This window comes from Ornithorhynchus anatinus, chromosome 8 (genome assembly GCF_004115215.2).
Source record: "Ornithorhynchus anatinus isolate Pmale09 chromosome 8, mOrnAna1.pri.v4, whole genome shotgun sequence".
Taxonomy (NCBI): Eukaryota; Metazoa; Chordata; class Mammalia; order Monotremata; family Ornithorhynchidae; genus Ornithorhynchus; species Ornithorhynchus anatinus.
Window position 1 is genome coordinate 22,687,505 of NC_041735.1, and position 22,635 is coordinate 22,710,139.

Consider the following 22,635-nt stretch of genomic DNA (forward strand, 5'->3'; position numbering starts at 1 on the left):
TTTCTCTAGGCCTCAGTTCCCTCATCTGTACAATGGGGATTAAGACTGAGAACCACGTGAGACATGGATCGTGCCCAACTTTATTAACTTGTATCTACCCCAGCAATTAGTCCAGTGCTTGGCACATAGTAAGTACTTAACAAATGTCATTTTAAAAAAAGAGAGTATCAGATCAGATGCAGTTCCTGTCCCACACAAAGGTAGGGAGAGGAGCTATTTCATCTCCAATTTGCAGATGGAGAAATGGAGAGCAAGAGAGGTCAAGTGACTCGCCAAGGTCCCACAACAGGCCAGTGGCAGAGTAGGGTTTTAAGCCCACTGAGTAGATACTCTCACTACTAAGACTCCACCATCATCAATGGTATTTATTGAGCATGCACCATGTGCTGAGCACTGTACTGAGCACCTGGGAGGGTACAATACAACAGAGTTGGTAATCATGTTCCCTGCCCACAAGGAGCTTATAGTCTAGAGGGTCTTCACCCTGTAGTCGATGTCAATCATATTTACTGAACACTTACTGTGTGTAGATCACTATATTAAGCACTTGGGAGAGTACAATACAACAATAAACAGACACGTTCCCTGCCCGCAATAAGCTTACCGTCAGCTTGCAGTCGTTGTCCATATGTGCCAAGCACTGTTCTAAGCGCTGGGGTGGATACAAGCAAGTCAGGTTGGACACCGTCCCTGTCCCACGTGGGTCTCACAATCTCAATCCCCATTTTGCAGATGAGGGAACTGAGGCCCAGAGAAGTGAAATGACTTGCCCAAGGTCACCCAACAAACAAGTGAAGGAGCCGAGATTAGTGCCTATGACTTTCTGACTCCCAGTCCTGTGCTCTGCCCCTATGCCATGCTACTTCTCTCCCAAGGGCTTAGTACAGTGCTGTGCACATAGTAGGCACTCAATAAATGCCATTGATTGATCAATCGATTTAATGCCCTCCCGAAGCCTCCCTGGGGCAACCTACAGCGTGCAGTTGCTCCCAGCCTGCCCCAACCACGGAGGAGCCTCACCCCTTTTACTGAGGCTCCTTAGTGTCCTGGCAGCCACCCCTACGGTAGTTTCCTCCCCCGCCTCCTGAGAAGGGGGCTTTAGAGCCCTGGGGGTTGGGGGCCCAGGCTGGGGCTCGGGGAGGGGAAGTAGTCTCGGCGAGCGGGAGTGATGAGGAGTCTGCAGACCACGCGATGCTTCTGTGCAACTGCGGCTCATCAGGGGAGCGGGAGGAGGCAGAAACCTCCATACTTGGGGTTTTGGCTGCGACGATGAGTCAGATATAAAACACCTGGAGTTCCTGGAATTTCGGTCTCAGCTGCCAGGCGGGAAGCACCCTTTCTCCTGCTCTGAGGCGGAGAGCTGGAATCCTGGCACAGGGCAGAGGAGATTCCAGAGGCCTCAGGAGATTCCAGAGGCCTCAGGAGATCTCTCCAGCCCAGAGGCCCCTGGATGTGGCCTAGTGGATAGAGCAGGGGCCTAGGAGTCAGAAGGACCAAGGCTCTAATATCCTTTGTCTGCTGTGTGACCTCGGGGAATCAATTCACTTCTCTATGCCTCAATTCCCCTGCCTGTAAAATGGGGATTACTACTTTTTTATGTCATTTGTTAAGCACTTACTATGTACTAGGCACTGTACTAGGCCCTGGGGTAGATAGCAACTAATCAAGTTGGACACAGTCCCTCTCCCTCAAGGGGCTTTCAGTCTTAATCCCAGTTTCAAAGATGAGGTAACTAAAACACAGAGAATAATAATAATTATAATTGTGGTATTTGTTCAATGCTTACTATGTGCCAGGCACTGTACTAAGCACTGGGGTGGATACAAGTCAGTCGGGTTGGACACAGTTCCTATCCCACATGGGGCTCACAGTCTCAATCCCCATTTTACAGATGAGGTAACTGAGGCCCAGAGAAGTGAAGTGACTTGCCTAAGGTCACACAGCAGACAAGTGGCAGAGCTGGGATAAGAACCCGTGACCTTCTGACTCTCAGGCAAAGGCTGTAGCCACTAGGCTACACCGCTTCCAAGACCAAGGGATTAAGACTGTGAGCCCGATGTGGAACAAGGACTATATCAAACCTGTTTACCTTGTATCTACCCAGTGCTTAGTACGGTGCCTGGCACATAGTAAGTGCTTAACTGATACCATTAAAAAAAAGAAAATACAGCCACTGGTGGTCTTAGGGGATTGTTGATGCTCTCTGTCACCACAGTGGGCTGGCATTTTGTTGGTGACGTAAGGAAACGGAGAGGAGGCATAAGGACACCTAGAAAGGCCCTTAGCAGAGAAACCCTCCTAAGCCTCCTAACCCAGAGCATGTCGTGTCCCTTTCTCCAGCGACATAGCATTCCCCTCTCAGCTCTCTGGGAACACGAGAGTGGGACGCAGCAGTGAGAGCCGCGGTGGAGGCAGGGCGAGATCAAAAAATACAAATCCCAGGCATAAAACCACCGGCACCTTATCGATGCCAGCAGGAGACTTAGATTGAGAGCCCCAGGGGGGACAGGTACTGAGTCTGATCTAATCAACCGGCACCTACTCCAGCGTTTAGAAGAGTGTTTGACCTGTCCAAGGTCACAGCAGACGAGTGGAGGAATGAGGATTAGAACCCACGACCTTCTGACTCCTGGGCCTGTGCTCTGTCCACGAGGCCACGGCGGGGTGGGTGGTGGTTCTCAGGGGGCAGGCTGCCGCTGCTGCTTCTGCTGCCATCGCTGCTGCCAATGACACTGCTGTTGCTGTCGCCTCTACCGACTGCTGCTTCTCCTCCTTACTGTTGCTTTCCCTGCTGCCAGCGCCGCCACTATCACTGCAGTAGCCCGGGGTTTGCCAGGAGCTCCGGCTGACATTCCCAGTCGATCCAGGCAAGGGCGCGTGCTCCTTTTCTTGGAGCCGAATGGTCCTGGCAGCGGGCGTCTCAGAGTCGTCTTTTCCAGAGAGGGAAATTAACCCCTGAAGGAAGGGAGCAGGATCCACTCCGGATGGAGAGGCAGGATCCCAGGACATAATGTCCCATTTCCAGCAAAAGCAAGATTCTCCTTACTTCCTTGGTCCTTTCTTGCCCATTTCTGATTCTTCACTTAGCCCTCCACCTTCTCCCCTCTGCTCCCTCTGCCCTGCCCTGCCCATTCCTGATTTTCAATCAATCAATCAATCAATCGCATTTATTGAGCGCTCACAGTGTGCAGAGCACTGTACGAAGTCACTGAGAGAGTACGATATAACACAATCGGTAGTCACATATCACAGAGTTGGTAATGATGACTGGGGTATTTTTAAGGGCTTATTATGTGCACTTACACTTATGCTGTTCTAAGCACTGGGGTAGATATGACCTAATCAGGTTGGACACAGTCCCTGTCTCACATAGGGCTCACAGTCTTAATCCTGTTTTACAGATGAAGGAACTGAGGCACAGAGAAGTGAAGTGACTTGACCGAGGTCACACAGCAGACAAGTGGTGGAGCCGTGATTAGAATCTCTAACCTTCTGATTCCCGGGCCTATGCTCTATCCAGACACATTCCCTGCTCACACCGAGATACGGTCCAGAGGGGCAGTCTAGATTCTGCCCCTAGCCCTCCACCTTCTCCCCTTGGCTCCCTCCATGTGAAGCTTCAAAGCCCCAGGAGACATCATGGTCTGGGAGGAGGATGTGAAAGGGACCCTTTGAGCCACAGGGAATTGGTGGGCTGGGGGAGCAGGGAGAGAGGGACTGGGCCAGGAAGGAAACCGGAATTGTAGTAGAGCCAGGGCCAGGGCGAGTGCCGGTGGGAAAAATATCATCCCCGCCGGTAGCCATCGAAAGTCAAAGGCAGAGTCCGGCGAGGGCAGAAAGTGGCTGAGCTGTCTATTCTGTTCTCCAAGGACTCAGCCAGAGCTAGAATCCCATCCCTCTGAGCATGAGTGCAAAATGAGCATCACTGATGGAGAGGACGGTGCTGACTCTCAGCCAGTGCCAGCTCTTACCAAGGAGAGCCCCTGGAAGAAAAAAACATTCTTCAGATAGGCAAAAATGCACCCCAATCAATCTAGTGGTATTTTTGAGCACTTACTACATGCAGAGCACTGTACTAAGCGCTTGGGAGAGTACAATATAGCAGAGTTGGTAGGCACATGCCATGCCCAGAAAGAGCTCACAGAGCACAGAGGAACCGCATGGTGTAGTGGATAGAGCACGGGCCAGGGAGTCAGAAGGTCATGGATTCTAATGTCAGCTCCACCACTTGTCTGCTTCGTGACTTTGGGCAAGTCACTTCAATTCTCTGTGCCTCAGTCAACTCATCTGTAGAATAAGGAGTGAGATTGTGAGTCCCACATGGGCAGGGAATGGATCCACCTCTCTTTGCTTGTATCCACCCCGGAGCTTAGTATAGTGCCTGGGACAATACCATCATTATTATTAATTTACCCTGGGGCCCTCAGTGATGGAGACCGAAAAGAAACCAGGCTTTTGGGGTGTCTCTGCAGGTTTTGGACCCCCCTCACCCCGAGGGGCTGGTGATCCCACAGGAGCTCCCAGGAGTGGGCTCCGGTGGCCTCTCACACAGGCTCTCCGTGTGCCAGACCGTCGAATCTTGCCTTTGTTCTGTGTGTTTCCTCATCTGTCACATTCTTGTCTTGTCTTGCTGCCCCCATGGGGATTCCTTTGCTCTTGCCAAGACCTCAGTGTCAGCCCCTGATTTCAATGAATGCTCCTTTTATCCAGAAATATCAGGGGCTGCTCCCCAGCCCGCTCCCCCCTCCCAGGCCTCCTTCACCTCCTGCCCTTCTCGCTCCAGAGTCCTGTTACCTCTTCCCTCTCCCTTCCTGCTGGGTTGGGAACCCAGGTTCTCTGACTCCCAGGCCTGTGCTCTTTCCACTAGGCCATGCTGCTTCCTCAATACTGAGGAATACTGAGAAGCAGCATGGCGCAGTGGAAAGAGCACGGGCTTTGGAGTCAGGCCTCATGAGTTCGAATCCCAGCTCTGCCACTTGTCAGCTGTGTGACTGTGGGCAAGTCACTTAACTTCTCTGTGCCTCAGTTCCCTCATCTGTAAAATGGGGATTAAGACTGTGAGCCCCACGTGGGACAACCTGATTCCCCTGTGTCTACCCCAGCGCTTAGAACAGTGCTGTGCACATAGTAAGCGCTTAACAAATACCAACATTATTAATACTGCCTGAAGGGAAAGCCAGGCTCGGGATGAGACAAGAGTCTAAAACCAGAGACTTTGGAGTTTGGGGAAGGCAGCTTTTGAGTCTTAAGGCATGTGTTTAAGGTATTTTTGCTCTCCTCCCTCCAGAAAAGGGGGAAGTTTTTCTCGTGAGAGAGCAAATGGGACAGAGCTTTGAATTTCAAGAAATCATGTATCAGAAAACACCGCGGCCTATTGGAAAAAGCATGGATCTGGGAGTCAGAAGACTTGGGTTCTAATTCCGGCTCTGTCACTTCCCTGTTATGTGACCTTGGGGAAGTCACTTAACTTCTCTGTGCCTCAGTTTCCTCAACTGCAAAATGGAAATTCAAATCCTGGTTTCTCTCCTAATTAGACTGTCAGCCCTGTCAGCCCTGTTCTCCCTCACTAATTAGTTTGTGCCCAACCCATTAACTGGTGTCTGCCCCAGATTTCCCCTCTTCGGGTTGCACCTGGAGAGTTTCCAGTATTTTATCTGTCTTGGCTACGGGAGGGAGAGTCAAGCAGCAGAGGCCTAAGCATTCCATTCCTAGCTTGGCCAGTGGCTAGCGAGTGGAAGGCAAGCTGCTACAAGTCAAAACTCACCCATGCTGGGCAGCAGTGGCGTGGGAGAGAGTTGAGGGCGGAGACTTGGGTTTACTGCATGGAAAGCAGCAGTGGTAAACCACTTCCATATTTTTACCAAGAAGACTCTATGGATACGCTACCAGAACGATTGCAGATGGAGAGCGGGGCCTTCTCTGAGAGATGTGTCCATGGTGTCACTATGGGTTGGAAACCACTTGACGGCATAAGATAAGACAAGACCCCATATCTTAGGGCAGTACTTTTTATGGTATCTATTAAATGCTTACCACATGCTAGGCACTGTATTAAGTGCTGGGGTAGATATAATTGCATCGAACACACTCCCTGTCCCACATAAGGCTCAGAATCTTAATCCGCATTTTACAGATAAGGTAACTGAGACTCAGAGAAGTGAAGTGGCTTGCCCAAGTTCACACAGCAAACAAGTGGTAGAACTGGGATTAGCACCCAGGTCCTTCTGACTCCCAGGCCCATGCTCTATTCTGTCCGTGACACATAGCAAGTGCTTAACAAATACCATGATACTGCAACTAATTATAATAATAATAAAGCAATAATAATTTTAAAGAAGAGCTGATGTGGGCTTTTTGCACAGTAACTGCTCAATAAATACCAATAATAAGGACACCAAAATGGACCTTCTACCACTCTTTATTTCTACTCCTTACATGTGCATCTCAAGACCTCAAGTGTTACTTTTTCCTTGCTTGGGACTCACACAGAGCCTTCCATTGCCTAACTTCTGCACTCATTCCAGCAGCAGCAGTGATCCCCCAGTAGATTGTAAGATTCTTAATAATAATAATAATAATAATAATAATAACAATAATGATGTTGGTATTTGTTAAGCCCTTACTATGTGCCGAGCACTGTTCTAAGTGCTGGGGTAGATACAGGGTAATCAGGTCGTCCCATGTGAGGCTCACGGTCTTAATCCCCATTTTACAGATGAGGTAACTGAGGCACTGAGAAGTTAAGTGACTTGTCCAAAGTCACACAACTGACAGGTGGCAGAGCCCGGATTAGAACCCATGACCTCTGACTCTTAAGCCCGGGCTTTTTCCACTGAGCCACGCTGCTTTGGGATCATGCCCACCCATTCTATTGTATTGTACTTCCCCATTCTCTTAGTTCAGAGCTCTACACACATTGAGCACTCAATAGATACCACTGATGATGACTACATACCATTTATTTATTAATTCATTGATCGGTAATAGTAGCAGCATGCATTAAGCCCCCACAATGTGCTGTGCACTATACTAGGTGCTTGGGAAGTATGGAATAATAATGAAGTGATATGTTCCCTGCCCAGGAAAAAAAAATACAACTATTTACTCCTCATCTCTTCCGCCAATGCCCACAGTTCTATCCTGATTTTAAACTCCTGCCCTTCTCGCTCCAGAGTCCCACATCTTATGTACTGTATCTCCGCCCCTGCCCAGTCATTGCCTCAAAGTCTCTTCGATCACCTCTGACTACTGATGTCACCCAACCTGTGTCCCAAAGCGCTGTTCTATACTGTAAGAGCCTTGTGAACAGGGAACGAGCTTACTGACTCTGTTGTATTATCCTCTCTCAAGTGCTTAGTGCAGTGATCTGCACGCAGTAAGTGCTCAACAAATACCCTTGATTGACTGATACCATTGATCGACTGATTGCTCTAGACCCCTGTGATTCCCCAAAACGAGACTTTGGTGGGACATGAGAGAATTTCCTGATTTTCAAGATGGCAAAAGACTGAAACAGATTAAGGAGGGTTATGTAGGTGGATTCTATTTGTAGAGCCCCTTACCCATCTGTTCTGGAAAGTTTAGCCATTTGATGCTGGGGGCTAACACAGGTGACTTACCAAAGTCCTTTCCAGGAGTATGATTCTTGGAGTCCCTATTTTTTTCTTTTTTATTACTTGACAAAACTCTGTGTCCTAGAGCTAGGTCTCTAGGGAAGCAGTTCAGAGGAGGGGAGGATTAGGTAGTAGTTAGAGTAGTTGTCAGTCACTCCATCAATCATACTGAGTGCTTACTCTGTGCAGATCACTGTACTAAGCGCTCGGGGGAATATAACAATAAACAGACACATTCCCTGAGCACAAGTACTAATAGGTAAATGGCATTTGTTAGTCAAATAGTTGTATTTATTGAGCATTTACTATGTGCTGACTCCCGTGCTAAGCTCTTGGAACAGTACAATATAACAATATTACAGACACATTTCCTGCCTTCCAGTCTAGAGGACAAGTTTACAGTCTAGAGAATGAGTTTACCATCTAGTCTACATTTGTTAAGTGTCGGGCATTGTACTGGGGTAGATACAAGCTAATCAGGTTGGATACAATCCAGGTCCCACATAGGGCTCACAGTATCAATCCCCATTTTACAGATGAGGTGACTGAGGTATAGAGAAGTTAAGTGATTTACCGAAGATCACACAGCAGACAAGTGGTGGAATGGGATTAGAACCTATAGGTAGCAACTCCTGAGAAATGCTGATGCTTTGAGGGTGATGGATATCTCTTCAAGCTCCCAACCCGGGGGATGAGGGGGTCTCTCTTGTGGGTTCTGGAGACCTCCCTCATCCCCTGGGCTGGGGGTTTGAAGAAATACCCATAACCCATCACTCATTAATCCTGTCTGTGCCTGATAAAATGGTGTCAGAAAGAAACTCACTCTGCTATGAAGGGGCTAGTTTCCCGGGAATCTCCTTTAGTGTGGAAATTCCAGACAGGTGCAATCCTTATAGTGGAACTTGGTTTGAAAGAGCAATCTCTAAGACCATTTCTGATTTCTCTCCATCCCTACTCCCAGATCCCTATCATTTCACTTTCCCCCTTTCTCCTCTTTTCCTATCACACTGAGGTGTCCTGCTCTTTTCCTCTCTCCTTAACTTCTTGCCAGTGATTCTCCAGAGAGGAGTCTTTGTCCCACCAGCTGGGGGTGGAAAATGATTTGTGCAGGGGAGGAGATGGGGGAAGATGAGGAAGAGCAGCAGGAGGAGGAAGTCTTTCCCAAGTATTTAGTACAGTCCTCTGGATGGAGTAAGTGCTCAATACATACCCTTAATTGAAGAAAAGGAGGAGGTGAAGGAGGAGAAAGAGGAGGAAGAAAGGTGAAGGTGGAGAAGGAGGAGGAGAAGGAAAGGAGGTGGGAGGAGGAGAAGGAAATGAGGTGGAAGGAGAAGGAAAAGGAGGAGGAGGAGGAGGAAAGGAGGTGGAAGGAGAAGGAAAAGGAGGAGGAGGAGGAGGAGGAGGAAAGGAGGTGGAAGAAGGAGGAGAAAAGGAGGAGGAGAAGAAGGAAAGGAGGTGGAAGGAGGAGGAAAAGGAAGGGGGTGGAGGAGGAAAAGGAGGATGAGGAAGAAAAGAAGGAAAGGAGAAGGAGGAGGAGGAGAAAAGGAGGTGGAGGAAAAGAGGTGGAAGGAGGAGGAAGAGAGAGATCAAGTGTTAGTTTAATCCACAGAGAGCCCGCCTTTTTCCCCGGCCCGAACAGAGCAGGGGCTGGACAGGGGACAGAGAGGGAGCAGCACAAAGGTACAAAAGACCAAGAGAGTGTCGAAGCCAGGACCGGCAGCCCAGGCAGCATCGGGAGGACAAGGAGGAGGAGCAGGAGGAAGAGGAGGAGGAGGAGGAGGAGGAGGAGGAGGAGGAGGAGCAGAAGGAGGCGGAGGAGGAGGAGCGGGAGCTGCTCCGGATTAAGAGCAGCGGGCCCGGATTCGAGAAGCGCGTGTGCCTGGCCTCTAGTGCCGGAGGACCGGGAAGGAGGACCGGGAAGGACAGGGGGGCGGGAGGGCTTCCCGTCCCGTCCCGTCCCGTCCCGTCCCGGAGACCGCGCTTTGCCTCCGCACAACTTTCCGAGCGGCCGGAGGATTCCGGCGGGACCGGACAGGACCGTACAGGACCGGGCAGGACTGCGAGGACCGGCAGCCGATCCCCCATCTCCTCTCTCCTCCATCTCTCTCTGCATCTCTCTCCCCATCTGTCTCCCTCATCTCTCTCTCTCCCATCTCTCTCTCCCCATCTCTCTCCCTTCTTTCTCTCTCCATCTCTCTCTCCCCATCTCTCTCCCGCATCTCTCTGTGTCCCCATCTTTCTCCCTCATCTCTCTCTCCCCAGCTCTGTCTCTCCATCTCTCTTTTTCCCCATCTCCCTTTCTCCCTCTCTTCTTTCCCCTCTCCTCTCCTACTCCATTTCTCTTCTCTCCTACTCTGTGTCACTGTCTCCCTCTCTCTTTCTCTCTCTCTCTGTCTCTCTTCTCTCCGTCTAACCCCGCTGTCCAGAGGGTGTGGGGATGGGGTGGTGGTGGCTGTGGCCGCGACTGGTCCTTTGCGCGGGGACTGTGCTGTGCGGGATGGAGGCAAAGGGAACCTATTTCCCGGCCCCGGGCCCGGTGTCGGTCCCCGTTCCGGCCCCGGTCCCTGCCCCGGGCCCTTACAGTAACAGATTCAATCTGTACACCTCGGGATCCGAGCCCCAGTTCAGCCCTGGAAAGCCACTGGGAAAACACAAGTAAGTGCCTGCTTTCTCCTCTTTCGAGCCTCTCCGCGTGGGTGCCCGTCTCTCTGTACGCGTGTGTGTGTGTCTCTCTCTCTTTGACCGTCTCTGTGTGTGCCTCTCTCTGTCGGTGTCTCTCTCTCTCTGTGGCTGTCTTTCTGCTAAGCTAACTTTGTGTAACTCTCTCTCCTAGCCTATCTGGGAGTGTGTGTGCATGCCCATCTTTAACTGACTGTGTGTATCTCTCTGTCTCTCTGCATATCTGTTTCTACATGGCTCTATGTTTGTGGATGTTTGTGGATGTGTGTGCTCTGTATGTGACTGCCTCTCCGTGTGGCTGTCTCTTCTGTGTGTATCTATGTCACTGTTTCTGTGTGTACCTCTCTGGCTATCTCTCTGTTTGTCTATTTCTACATGGCTCTATGTCTGTCTACGTAGGTGTGTGCCTCTCTATGTGGCAGTCTCTCTGAGCCTGTTTGTGAGGCTGTCTCTTTTGTGTGTAGCTATGTGACTGTCTCTGTCTGTTTCCCTGCTTAATAACGGACTCGCAGTCTAAACGGGGCAGACAGACAGCGATGCAATCCGTGCCCTCAAGGAGCTCACCATCTCCTCCTCTCTGCCACTTATCTGCAGTGTGGCCTTGGGCAAGCCACTTCACTTCTCTGGGCCTCAGTTTCCTCATTGTAAAATGAGGATGAAGACCTTGAGCCCCACGTGGGACAATCTGATTACCGTGTATCTACCCCGGTTCTTAGAACAGTGCTTGGCCCGTAGCAAGTGCTTAACAAATACCATAATAATTATTATTATTCTTATCCTCTCAACGGCCACCCCAGCCCAGCCCCCTCCCAACCTACAACTGTATTTCAGGACTGGAGATATAAGGGTCACCCTCTCTGGGAACTGCTGACTATGGAGTCAGGGGAAGAGCCAGAGCAGAACCACTGGAGAAGAGACAATCCACTTTGGCCCCCTGGTCTTGACAAAGAGAAGCAGTGAAGCCAGGGGACAGAGCACTGGCTTGGGAGTCGGAAGGACCTGCATTCTAATCCCAGTTCTGCCACCTTTTTTCTTTTTGGCATTTGTTAAGCATTTACTATGTTCCAGGCACTGTTCTAAGTGCTGGGGTAGTGCTAAGTGCTGAGCCCCACATGGGATAACCCCATCACCTTGTATCTACCCCAGCTCTTAGAGCACTGCTTGGCACATAGTAAGCGCTTAAAAAATACCATTATTTTATTATTACAAGCTAATTAGGTTGGACACAGTCCCTACCCCACATGGAGCTAACAGTCTTAATCCCCATTTTACAAATGAGGAATCTGAGGCACCAAGAAATGAAGTGACTTGCCCAAGGTCACACACAGCAGACAAGTGGCGGAGCTGGGATTAGAACTCAGGTCCCTTTGACTCTCTGGCCTGTGGTGTATCCACTAAAGCCATGCTGCTTCACACAGCACTTGTCTGCTGTGTGACTTTGGGCAAGCATGTGCTAATTTATTAAGGGCAAGGAAACTGTGTGGTATTGTACTTTCCCAATCGCGTAGTACACTGAAGCAGCGTGACTCAGTGGAAAGAGAATGGGCTTTGGAGTCAGAGATCATGGGTTCGAATCCCAGCTCCGCCACTTGTCAGCTGTGTGACTTTGGGCAAGTAACTTAACTTCTCGGTGCCTCAGTTACCTCATCTGTAAAATGGGGATGAAGACTGTGAGCCCCACGTGGGACAACCTGATTCCCCTGTGTCTACCCCAGCGCTTAGAACAGTGCTCGGCACATAGTAAGCGCTTAACAAACACCAACATTATTATTATTATTATTACACTGCTCTGAACATAGTAAGTGCTCATTAAATACCACTGATTGATTGATTCATCGATTAACACTTACCATAAAAAAGCAGAGGCAGCAACAACAATTAATGGAATCAAAGACCCAGGAAAATCCACATTTATTTCAGACTCTCCGGGGATTCCCAGACAGAACATGGGTATAGAATCCTAAACTGGAGGAATCCTCAAGAGCTCATCTTGTCTACCCCCACCCCCAGCCCCCACCTCTCTCCTGGCAGGTGTCATGTTCACTCTTTAGACTAGTGGTGGTCAGTTACCTCCTCAATTTAAAGTTACCAGGGACATAGTTTAGGTGGCAGCCACAGCCAGGGGTGGAAACAGGTGTTGGGAGGGGGAGGTGGTGTGGGGGTGGGAGTGGGGAGGGAGCCCCCCCAACCTGTGCCCTGAGCATCCTATTTTGTGCCTTTCACAGGACATACTGCGCATATGTGGTACAGAGGAACATCACGTGCGCCCTGCAGGAGGGAGCTGAGAGCTATGTGAAGGCTGAGTACCCCAAGTGCGGCTGGAGCCCTAAATGTCCTGGGAAAGTCATGTGAGTAGCTGTGTGGGGGGCAGCAACGGTTGGCAGGGGGACTGGGGGGAAGGAACTGAGCATCACCAAAGGCTCGGCCTATCTCTCCCCTGCCATCCTCAGCGTGGCCCAGTGGCAAGAACATGGGCTTGGGAGTCAGTGGTCGTGGGTTCTAATCCCGGCTCAGGGCTCACAGAAGCCTCCCTGCAGCAGAGAGTGCAGCGTTCACAAGTGCCTGCCCTGGATGTGGTTTTGAGCAAGCTCTGTAAACCACCCCTACTACTACTACTACTAATAATAATGATGGTATTTATTAAGCACTTACTATGTGCCAGGCACTGTACTAAGTGCTGGGGTGAATATAAGCAAATCAGGTTGGACACAGTCCCTGCCCCGCACGAGGCTCACAGTCTTCAACCTCATTTAACAGATGAGGTAACTGAGGCACAAAGAAATGAAGCTGCTTGCCCAAGACCACATGGCAGACAAGTGGCAGAGGCGGCATTAGAACCCATGTCCTTCTGACTCCCAGGCCCATGCGCTAGACACTACGCCATGCTACTCCTCTGGGGAAACCCTACTCAGACCTCACAGGATTTTTCTCCATTCGCGATTCCACGTACACACGTCTCGGCGAGCTGAGAGGCAAAGGCAAGAGAAATTAGGGGTTGATCCTTTCACAGTGAGGAATCCGAGTAAGCAACCTGCCCTCCTGCCTGCCTTCTCCATGAGACTGTCTCTCTCGGGCCAGGGCTCGTCTCACCGGGCCAGAACCAGGAGGCTGAAGTGGAGGGAGATCCCGGCCTCGAGAGGGGAGGCTGCTGGGTCTCCTTGCATGCTGCCATTTGATCTCTCCTCCACCCTTGGATTTTACCACTTCCTTCCTGGGCACCGGAGGCCTCGGTTCCCTTTAAAGACTCCCTGCTCAGGAGCTTAATGGTCTGAGAAGAGCTGGAGTCTGTTTCCTCTTCCTAGCCGTGCTGGTGCGAGCAGCTCCCAGTGGCTGGCTCCCAGCCTGGTCTCCTCCTCCTCCCAGTCCCCCCGAGCGCCTGGCTGCTGGCCACCCCCAGACAGTGGCCGGGAGCGCCGGTTCCCTGCTTGCCAAATTCACGTTGGCTTCTGGGAGGCTTCTTTCCCCGGCTCCAGCCCAAGTGATGGTTGATAGCTCCAGAGCCCCCCTTGGAGCTGGAATCCTGATTTGCTCCCAGTCGGGCAGTGTGGAGTCCAGTGTGGGAGAGTGAAAATGAAGCTCCACTGGGTCCCAGACCCAGACATCTGCTTGGGAGAAGTGGTGGTGACTTGTGGATAGAGCACGGACTTGGGTTCTAATCCCAGCTTGGCCACTTGTCTGCTGGGTGACCTTGGGCAAGTCACTTCACTTCTCTGGCCCTTTCATTCATTCATTCAATAGTATTTATTGAGCGCTTACTATGTGCAGAGCACTGTACTAAGCGCTTGGGATGAACAAGTCGGCAACAGAAGTCGGCCCTCTGTTTCCTCAGCTGTGAAATAGAGATTAAGGCTATGATCCCTGTGTGGGACAGGGACTATGTCCAACCCGATTATCTTGTACCTACCCCAGCGTTTAGAACAGTGCCCAGCACATAGTGAGCACTTAATACCCCAATTATCATTATTAAGAAAAGAAACTTCTTCTCTCCCTCCCTCAAGCCAAAAGTCCCTGTGCTCTCCCACTGTTCTGCTTAGTTCAAACCACCGAGCCCCTCCCAGCCGTATTTTTACAGTATTTGTTAAACGCTTGCTATGTGTCCGGCACTGTTCTAAGCACTAGAATAGATACTATTAATCAGGTTGGACAGTCAGTTTCTTTCCTTCATGGAGCTCACAGTAATGAGGAGGGAGAATAGGTGTTGAATCTCCATTTTACAGTTGAGGAAACTGAGACACAAAGAAGTGAAATCACACAGCAAGCAATCTGCAGAACTGGGATGAGAACCCAGTAGCTCGGACTCCCGGGCCCATGCTCTTTCCATTAGGCCATGCTGCTTTCTGGCCATCCTTGCCCCTTCTCAGCCCCATCATGGTTTGTCCATTCAGGCTTGGCTCACCTACACGACACGAGACTCTCAGCCCTAGCCCACCTCATCAGATCTGAACCTTCTGTGGCAGCAACTGACAGCCAAGTGTGTGTGTGTCTGTGGGTGTGCGCAACATGCAATTCCTCTGTGTGTGTGTGTCTGGATGTGCATGCACATATGCTAATCGCACGTGTGTGTGTGTGTGTGTGTGAGAGAAACTGCACGAGAGGGCTGGAAGTTAGCTGGAACCAGACAGTTCTGGTGTATAGATGTATTGGGCCAGCCTTTCTGGGTCACCAAAGATTCCCAAGGCAAGGCAGCACTGGGGGTGGCAGGGACTGATGCTTCTTATTTAGGAAGCGCTTAACAAATACCATAATTATTATTCAAGGTGGGGGAAAGAAAAGAGGGGAGGAGAGGCCTCGAACACCCTCCCCCTTTATGTCAGACATACGATCACTCTCCCCACCTTCAAATAATAATGTTCATATTTGTTAATTGCTTACTATGTGCAGAGCACTGTTCTAAGTGCTGCGGTAGACACAGGGTAATCAGGTTGTCCCACGTGAGGTTCACAGTTAATCCCCATTTTACAGATGAAGTAACTGAGGCACAGAGAAGTTAAGTGACTTGCCCACAGTCACACAGCTGACAAGTGGCAGAGCCGGGAGTCGAACTCATGACCTCCGACTCCGAAGCCCAGGCTCTTTCCACTGAGCCATGCTGCTTCCCCAAAGAGGCCTTCCTCAACTAGGCCCTCATTTCCTCTTCTCCCACTCCCTTCTGTGTCACCCTGATTTGCTCTCTTTCTTCATCCCTCCTTCAGCCCCACAGCACTTATGTACATATCCATAATTTATTTATATCAAGATCTGTCTCTCCCTCTAGACTGTACGCTCATTATGGGCATGGAACGTGTCTACCGACTCTGTTATACTGTCCTCTCCCAAGCGCTTAGTATTGTGCTCTGCACACAGTAAACAATAAATACGATTGACTGATAGGAGAGAGGTTGGTGGTTATCTTCTCTCCTGGGTGTGAGGGTGTCTGAAGGAGAGGCTGCTCGTGAGCTCGTTGTGGTCAAGAAGGTGTCTGTTGTTATATTGTACTCTCCCAAGAGCTTAGTACAGTGCTTTGCACACAGTCAGTGCTCAGTAAATAGGATGGATTGAATGAAAAAGCAAGGAAGGGAGGGCAACTGGAATCGGCCTCACGGGCCTAGAGGAATAAATTGCATGTGAGCGACCCCTAGTGCTCTCATCCTGGATCCACGGCTACTACAGGTCTACTACAGCACCTCCTGCCCCTCGATGTACGGTGGAAAGCTGAGGAGACCCTATGGTTTGGAGTTGGGAAAGCTGAATCAATCAATCAATTGCATTTATTGAGCACTTTCTGTTGGCAGAGCATTGTACTAAGCACTTGGGAGAGTACAATATAACAGTTGGTACACACGTCCCCTGCCCACAATGAGCTTACAGTCTAGAGCGGGACAACTTACAGAAAAGACAGGCTCAACCCTCACAACTCACACTCTAAACCTCCTCTGCTGTCCTGGCTCAAAAAAGTCACAGCGAGGAGTAGGAGAAGGAAGAGGAGGAGAAGGAAGAGGAAGAGGAAGGGGAAGAGGAGGAGGAGGATGACCAAGAAGAGAAGGGGGAAGGGAAGGAGGAGGAGGAATAAAAGGAGGCTGCATCATCTTCTTCAATCAATCATATTTACTAATAGCTTACTTTGTGCAGAGCCCTGAACTAAATGCTCGGGAGAACGTAATATAACAGGGTTGGAGGACATGTTCCCTGCCCACAGTGAGCTAAAGCGTCTTCCTCCCGTTGTGGAAGTTGGGGATGTTGACATTTCTCTCCTTTCCCTTCCCCATCTCACCCCAAGGTACCGCACCCTCTTCAGACCGAGGTATAAGATCGGCTACAAGACAGTGACGGAACTGGCCTGGAGGTGCTGTCCGGGAGTCGCGGGACAAGGTTGCCCTGGCCGACACACTGACCACCTGGGGCACCTGCCCCCGCACCCAAGCCCCAAGATACCCCCTGGACAGAAGCTGTTTCCGATCCCCAGGATGCCTCCTCCGCCCAGAATTCACTCGGACCAGCTCCCAGGACCCATGAACCATCACTACAGTGAGTCCTCTTGGAGCAGCCAATCAGGAAGTGACTCTATCTCTCTCCCACCCCCTCTTCCCCTCTTCTCCCTACCTCATCTCTTGCCTCCTTCACTTTAACCCAGTCCTTGGGGGTAGATAAAATAATAATAATACTTGTTATTGTGCCAAAAACTGTTCTAAACTCTGGGGTAGATACAAATTAATTAAGTTGGACTCAGTCCCTGTCCCAAGAGAGGGATTTATAGTCTTAATCCCCATTTTACAGATGATATAAATGAGGCCCAGAGAAGCTAAGTGACTTGCTCAAAGTCATCCAGCAGGTAAGTGGCATAGCCGGGTTTAGAACCCAGGTCCTTCTGACTCCCAGTCCCGTGGTCTATCCACTAAGCCTTGCTGCTTCTCACCACCTCACCTTGATCCAGCACCAAAGCCTAAGGGAGACAGGGAAATGGGGGCCTGGGAAAGAAACACCACTTGAGGAACACCAATTGGCCTAATGAGAAGCAACATGGTCTAGAGGATAGAGCACAGGCCTGGGAGTCAGAAAGACCTGGGTTCTAATCCCAGCTCCACCACTTGTCTATGTGACCTTGGACAAGTCACTTTACTTCTCTGGGCCTCAGTTCCCTCATCTGTCAAATGGGGATTGAGAATGTGAGCCGTTCGTAGGACAGGGTCTGCATCCAACCTGATTATCTTGTTTCTATCCCAGTGCTTAGTATGGTGCTTGGCATATAGTAAGCGCTTAACAAATACCACAATTATTAATGTAAAGTTGAGGATTTGAGAGGCAATCAAAATCATTGCCGCTTATTGAGCACTTACTGTGTGCAGAGCACTGTACTGCACACTTGAGAGAGTACAATATAATAAATTTGGTAGACAGTCTAGAAGGGGCTTGCCTGGAGTTCCCTGCCCTCCATGACCAGCCCTGTACCTCAAGTCTCGGGGTGAAGTCATGGCCTGGCCAGAAACCGAAATTTTAAACCTACCTTGCCCCTAGCCACTGGCCCAGGGTGAGGAAAAGATAGCTCATTTGGGAAGAGAATGTTAATTTCGGGTTCTTTTCTGCTTACGTCTGGGAAGAAAACCAACTCTACGTATGGGCTGCCGCATGGTTTGTGTTTTTTTCAAGGCAACCGAAGGTAGCTGCTCTTTGTCTTCCTCAACAGGTCGGAAACTCCCTGGGCTGTTTGGAGAAAGGCTGGACCGGCTGGAAGAAGACATGCACCGCCTCTCCCAATCCTACAGCACCCTCCAAGGAATGGTCAGCGGGCTGGGGGACCACCTGAGGCTGGCCATTCGGGAGGACACCGCCCCAATGATTGGGGCCCCGATGCACAGCCCCAGGGCGCCGGACTCCACGGTGGGCTTTGGGGTCATCCCAGAGGGCGTCGTGCATGCCGCAGGTGGGCCAGGGGACCCTCCGCTCCCAGTGGGAGAGATCCTGACCAAGGTGACGGAAGTGAGCGACACCCTGAAGACCAAAACCGGCCTGCTGGACCAGGTGCAAGGGCTGGTGCTGGATCACGACAGTCAGATCAAGCAACTTCTGGAGTCCAGCCGCCCCTCACCCCTCACCTCCCTGGCCTTGCTGGAGGAATACGTCGATGCCCGCTTGAGCCGCCTCCGGGGCGAGCTTCTGGACGGCTTTGAGAAGAAGCTGGTCCACATCCAGAGCACTTGCGACTTCCAGATCCGAGAGGTGCGGCAGCAGTGCGAGGAGGAGAAAGCCAGCAGCCTCCAGCTCCAGCAGGCCCTGGATGGCAAGGAGCTGGAAATCAAGAGGGAGATCTCCCACCTGGAGACCCAGATCCAGGGGCTGAGCATGGGGGAGAGCTGCTGCGGTCACCTGAACCACATCACTGAGAGGATGGACATCCTGGAGAAGGGTCTGCACGCCCTCTCCGAATCCCAAAAGACCCTGGATGCCCGGCTGGATGGGGAACTGGCTCGGCATTCCCCCGGGACACTGGTAGACTTGGTGGACGGGAGGCTGGAAGACCTGGAGGCCAGGATCAACGCCTCGGAGAGAGGGGCCGGCGGCTGTTGCCCCGGCCCAGACGAGGGTGTGAGGGCCTCAGAGGTGGAGGACATCAGGACCATTTTCGAGGACAAAATGAGGGCCTTGGAAGACCGGTTCCTGACCATCGTGGGGGAGCTAAGTAACGCGAGCTCCTCAGCGGCCGTGGACGGGGCCGCCGTGCCTCTCCTGGAGGCCGACCCGGCCAGCGGGAGGCGGCAGAGCAGCCCGGGGCTGTCGGTGGTCCAGAGCCGTCTCACCGCCCTGGAGACCCTGTGCTCTGCCCGCTGTGCCCCTGTCTCTGGGGAGGCAGAGACCATCACCGCCGAGATCAAGGATTTCGAGAGCAAGAGCCAGAACCTGGTCCTCCAGGTAGACCGCAACTTCGAGCTCCTCCAGAAGCTCAACTCTACCGTGTTGGAGATCCAGAGGCAGCTGGAGGAGGAGGGGGAGACCAGCTCTCTCCAGGGGGAGATCACCCTGCTCAAGGTCAACCTCAACACGGTGAGCAAATCCCTCACGGGGCTCAAGGATTCAGTCCACCAGTACTCGGACGCCATCTTCCACGTCAACTCCTCATTGGGTGAGCGGGAGCGCAAGGTGGACGGGGAGGTCCAGGCTCTCCAAGACAAGGTCAGCGGCCAAGGCGCCCAGCTCTTGTACAGCAACCAGCGGGTCCTGAACCTCAAGGGGGACCTGCAGAGGCTCAAGGCCCAGATTGCCCAAGACCTGGGCCACTGCAAACACGTGGCCCAGGACGTTCAGCGAGAGGTGGGCCGCTTCGACCAACGGGTGGCCCAGGTGGAGAGCCTGTGCGGGGGTCTGAGCCTAGCCGCAGGCGGCTTGGACACCGTCAAGGAGCAGCTGTTGGGGCCCACAGGAGCCCTCTGGGGCTCAGTGGATCAGATCAACACCACTCTGGCCACCCATGCCCGGGAGATCACCACGCTGAGGAATGACCTGCTGGATTTTCAGGCCAAAGTCTCAGAACTGTCAGAGCAGATGAGCCATTTGCCAGACACGGCAGAGCAAGAGAGTCGCTAGCCAGAAGCGAGTGCCATTCCTCCTTGGGCGGGCTCTGGTGAACTGGATGAATTTATTGCAAAGGGACGGACGCCACCGACCTTCTTGGTGCTTTGTTTTTTGATTTGTTGTTTTGTATTTTTTTTTCTAATATGAATGAAAGCTGCTATAATTCCTTCTCCCATTTCTGGAGACCATTTTGGAGGACTCTGTTGCTGAGACAAGGAAACGGCCTCCTGCTCATCCCAGCAGCGGGAATGCCCAGAATCCCATCCCACCCCTGGCTCTTTGCCACTAAGACTGGAAAATCCAGGAAGGAACCAGAGGTTGAGTGGTCATGAAGCTTGGTGGATAGTGGTAGGGATTTACTTCCTCTACTAAACCAAATAGCTCTGCATCAGGAAGGACGGCTCTTCCTCTTGCAAAAGTTACCTCTGGACCCAGAGGCCAGTCTAAAGAAGACAGCCCTAGGAGACTTGGTTCATTGATGGGAAAAAATAGCATCTTGGTGTGCCGGAAGGGTGCAGAAAGGGAAGGAGGATGGAGATAGTGCATATCTTCACTGGACAACCGGTTTTTAGCCTGATGGAACCCAACCATGGCTGCTTGGATCTGATATACAAGAATTTAGGATGGCAGCTGGTTCTCTTGACCCTCCTCACCCCAACCCATCGGGGCAACTGTCACTGTGACGAGGATCCACCTCAGTTTGAAATGTCTAATTCCCCTCAAGACGTTGAGGGGAGAACTCAATTCTGCCTGTTCTCCATGGCTGCTCAACCCCACGTTTGAGGCCTGCCTCTCCCCTAGGCCCCCTCACCCTCCTCTTCTTGCTCATACAACTCCCATCACGACTCCTTTCTCAACTGGATACAGACTGAGACTCTTCACCACAGATTTCGCAGGAGGAAGCTCCAAGACAGACAGAAGTTGGAGGCTTCTAGGGAATTAAAAGTTCTGCTCCTTCAATTGACATGCTTCTGGATTGGGGTGCTCAGCTGTTAAATATCAGGAATCTCTTTTGCTTTTTTGCTTTTGCTGCATTTGCTCCATCCCCTTTGCACTCCCCTCCTGGGTCCCTAAGTGGGCAGGCACCCACCTCTGAGCCATGAAATTTAGAGGCAGCCCCCAAGGGCTTGGAAAAAATGTAGGCCACAATGGCATCTGGCCCCCTGTCCAAACAGGCCAAGGGAAACTGGGTAAATGCTCACCCTATGTGGCTCAGAAAATTGGGAAGGGGTTAGGAGAGGGAGGAGGAGGAAAGGGAGAAGCTTCTGCTTCCCCTTGGAGTACATTAATCCAAAGCCACAGCAGCAGGAACTTGGTCCTGTGTTTGAGGCTGGCAGAAGATGAACCCACCTTGACCTGTGACTGTGAAGGCTTTAGAAGGAAGTCACTAAGAAGCAGAGCAGACCAACTCCTCTTCGGACCTCAGTGAGCAACCTGTACCAGAGTGCCAAGCAGTGGAAACTCCATCTCTTCACTTCTCGGATCAGACAAGCTCAGAGCACTGAGAGGTCATCTGGCCCAGCCCCCTCCCTCCAGGTGGGAGCCAGACTAAACCAGCCAGGATAAGCGGAAGTCTCTTCTGTTCTTAGCTACTTTCAGAGATGGAGACTCTACCAGGCCTTCTTGAGTGACTCTGACCATTGAGAAGTGTTCCCTTATGACAGAAGGAAATCCTTCCTGATTTCAGCCCAACACTTCTTGTTTGAACCTCAGCTGTTGTGAATTTGAAGCCTTAGGCAACATTGTTCTTGGTCAGAATCAATGGTCCATATTTTGTCCTGTCATCTCCTTGGCAAGTAAAAATAGCCAGTTGAAATCGTCACCGGTAAAAACCTATCATAGACTTAAAGGCCATTATTAACCATTAGCCTTCTCTCCCAATTCATTTAACCCTTCCTCAGAAACTCATCTTTAATCAATCCCTTCGATTATTTTTCATCATTCTTCTCTGGACGATCCAACAGACTACAAGACTCAAACTGTGTGGAAGACATTAGAAAGCCTGGGTGTCGACCCTTGCAGGTCCTCCAGTAATTGAAAACACTTGGTACTGGGATCAACAAACAGCATTGTATTGCTGACTCCTGTCCAGCTTGTGGTCACTTCTGACCCCAGGATCTTCTTCTGTTGTATTTGTGCCCAGCCAGTCTTGCCCCAGCCAGGTTGGGTGTTGAGAAGTTGAGTCAAAAGGGACTGTTGAAGGAAGAGATGCATTCTTAAAGAATGCTGACAGACTTGGATGAGGGTGATAATCCCAAAGATTTTGCCCGCTCAAAAACCTGGTTGTTCACTACCTGTCTAGGACTGTGATTTCATTCTTCTTCTTTCACAGAAAGGGGTCATCCAGCTAGCCTCAACTATTACTTTACTGTCTACAGCAGGCCTCCCTAATAATAACAAAATAATGGCATTTGCTAAGCACTTACTGTGTGCCAAGCACTGCTCGAAGCACTGGTATATTGATATAAGAAAATCAGGTTGGATGCAGCCCCTGTCCCACATGGGGCTCACGATACAAAGGAGTAAAAGGGAGAACAGGTATTTTATCCCCATTTTACAGATAAGGAAACTGAGGCACAGGGGGTTTAAATGGATTTCCCAAAGTGACCCAACAGACACTAGGACAGAGCTCTGCACACAATAAGCCCTCAGTTAATATGACTGATGGTTGTGGCAGGGCCAGGATTAGAAATTATGGTGCTTGTTCAGCACTTACTATGTGCCAAGTACTGTTCTAAGCTCTGGGGTAGTTACAAGTTAATCAGACTGGACAAAGTCCCTGTCCCACATGGGGCGCAGA

At 51.0% G+C, this 22,635-nt stretch overlaps 1 protein-coding gene across 1 annotated transcript in view; it reads left to right on the forward strand.

Annotated features, from left to right (window-relative positions):
• The window catches only part of EMILIN3 (elastin microfibril interfacer 3), a 76,705-nt gene extending 54,424 nt beyond the window's left edge, over positions 1-22,281 (forward strand). The window contains exons 6-8 of the mRNA XM_039912893.1: positions 12,518-12,640; positions 16,549-16,796; positions 17,953-22,281. Of these exons, the coding sequence (XP_039768827.1) occupies positions 12,518-12,640; positions 16,549-16,796; positions 17,953-19,847 (2,266 nt within the window). The 3' untranslated portion in view covers positions 19,848-22,281. The remainder of the gene's footprint in view (positions 1-12,517; positions 12,641-16,548; positions 16,797-17,952) is intronic.
• Positions 22,282-22,635: the final 354 nt, after the last annotated feature.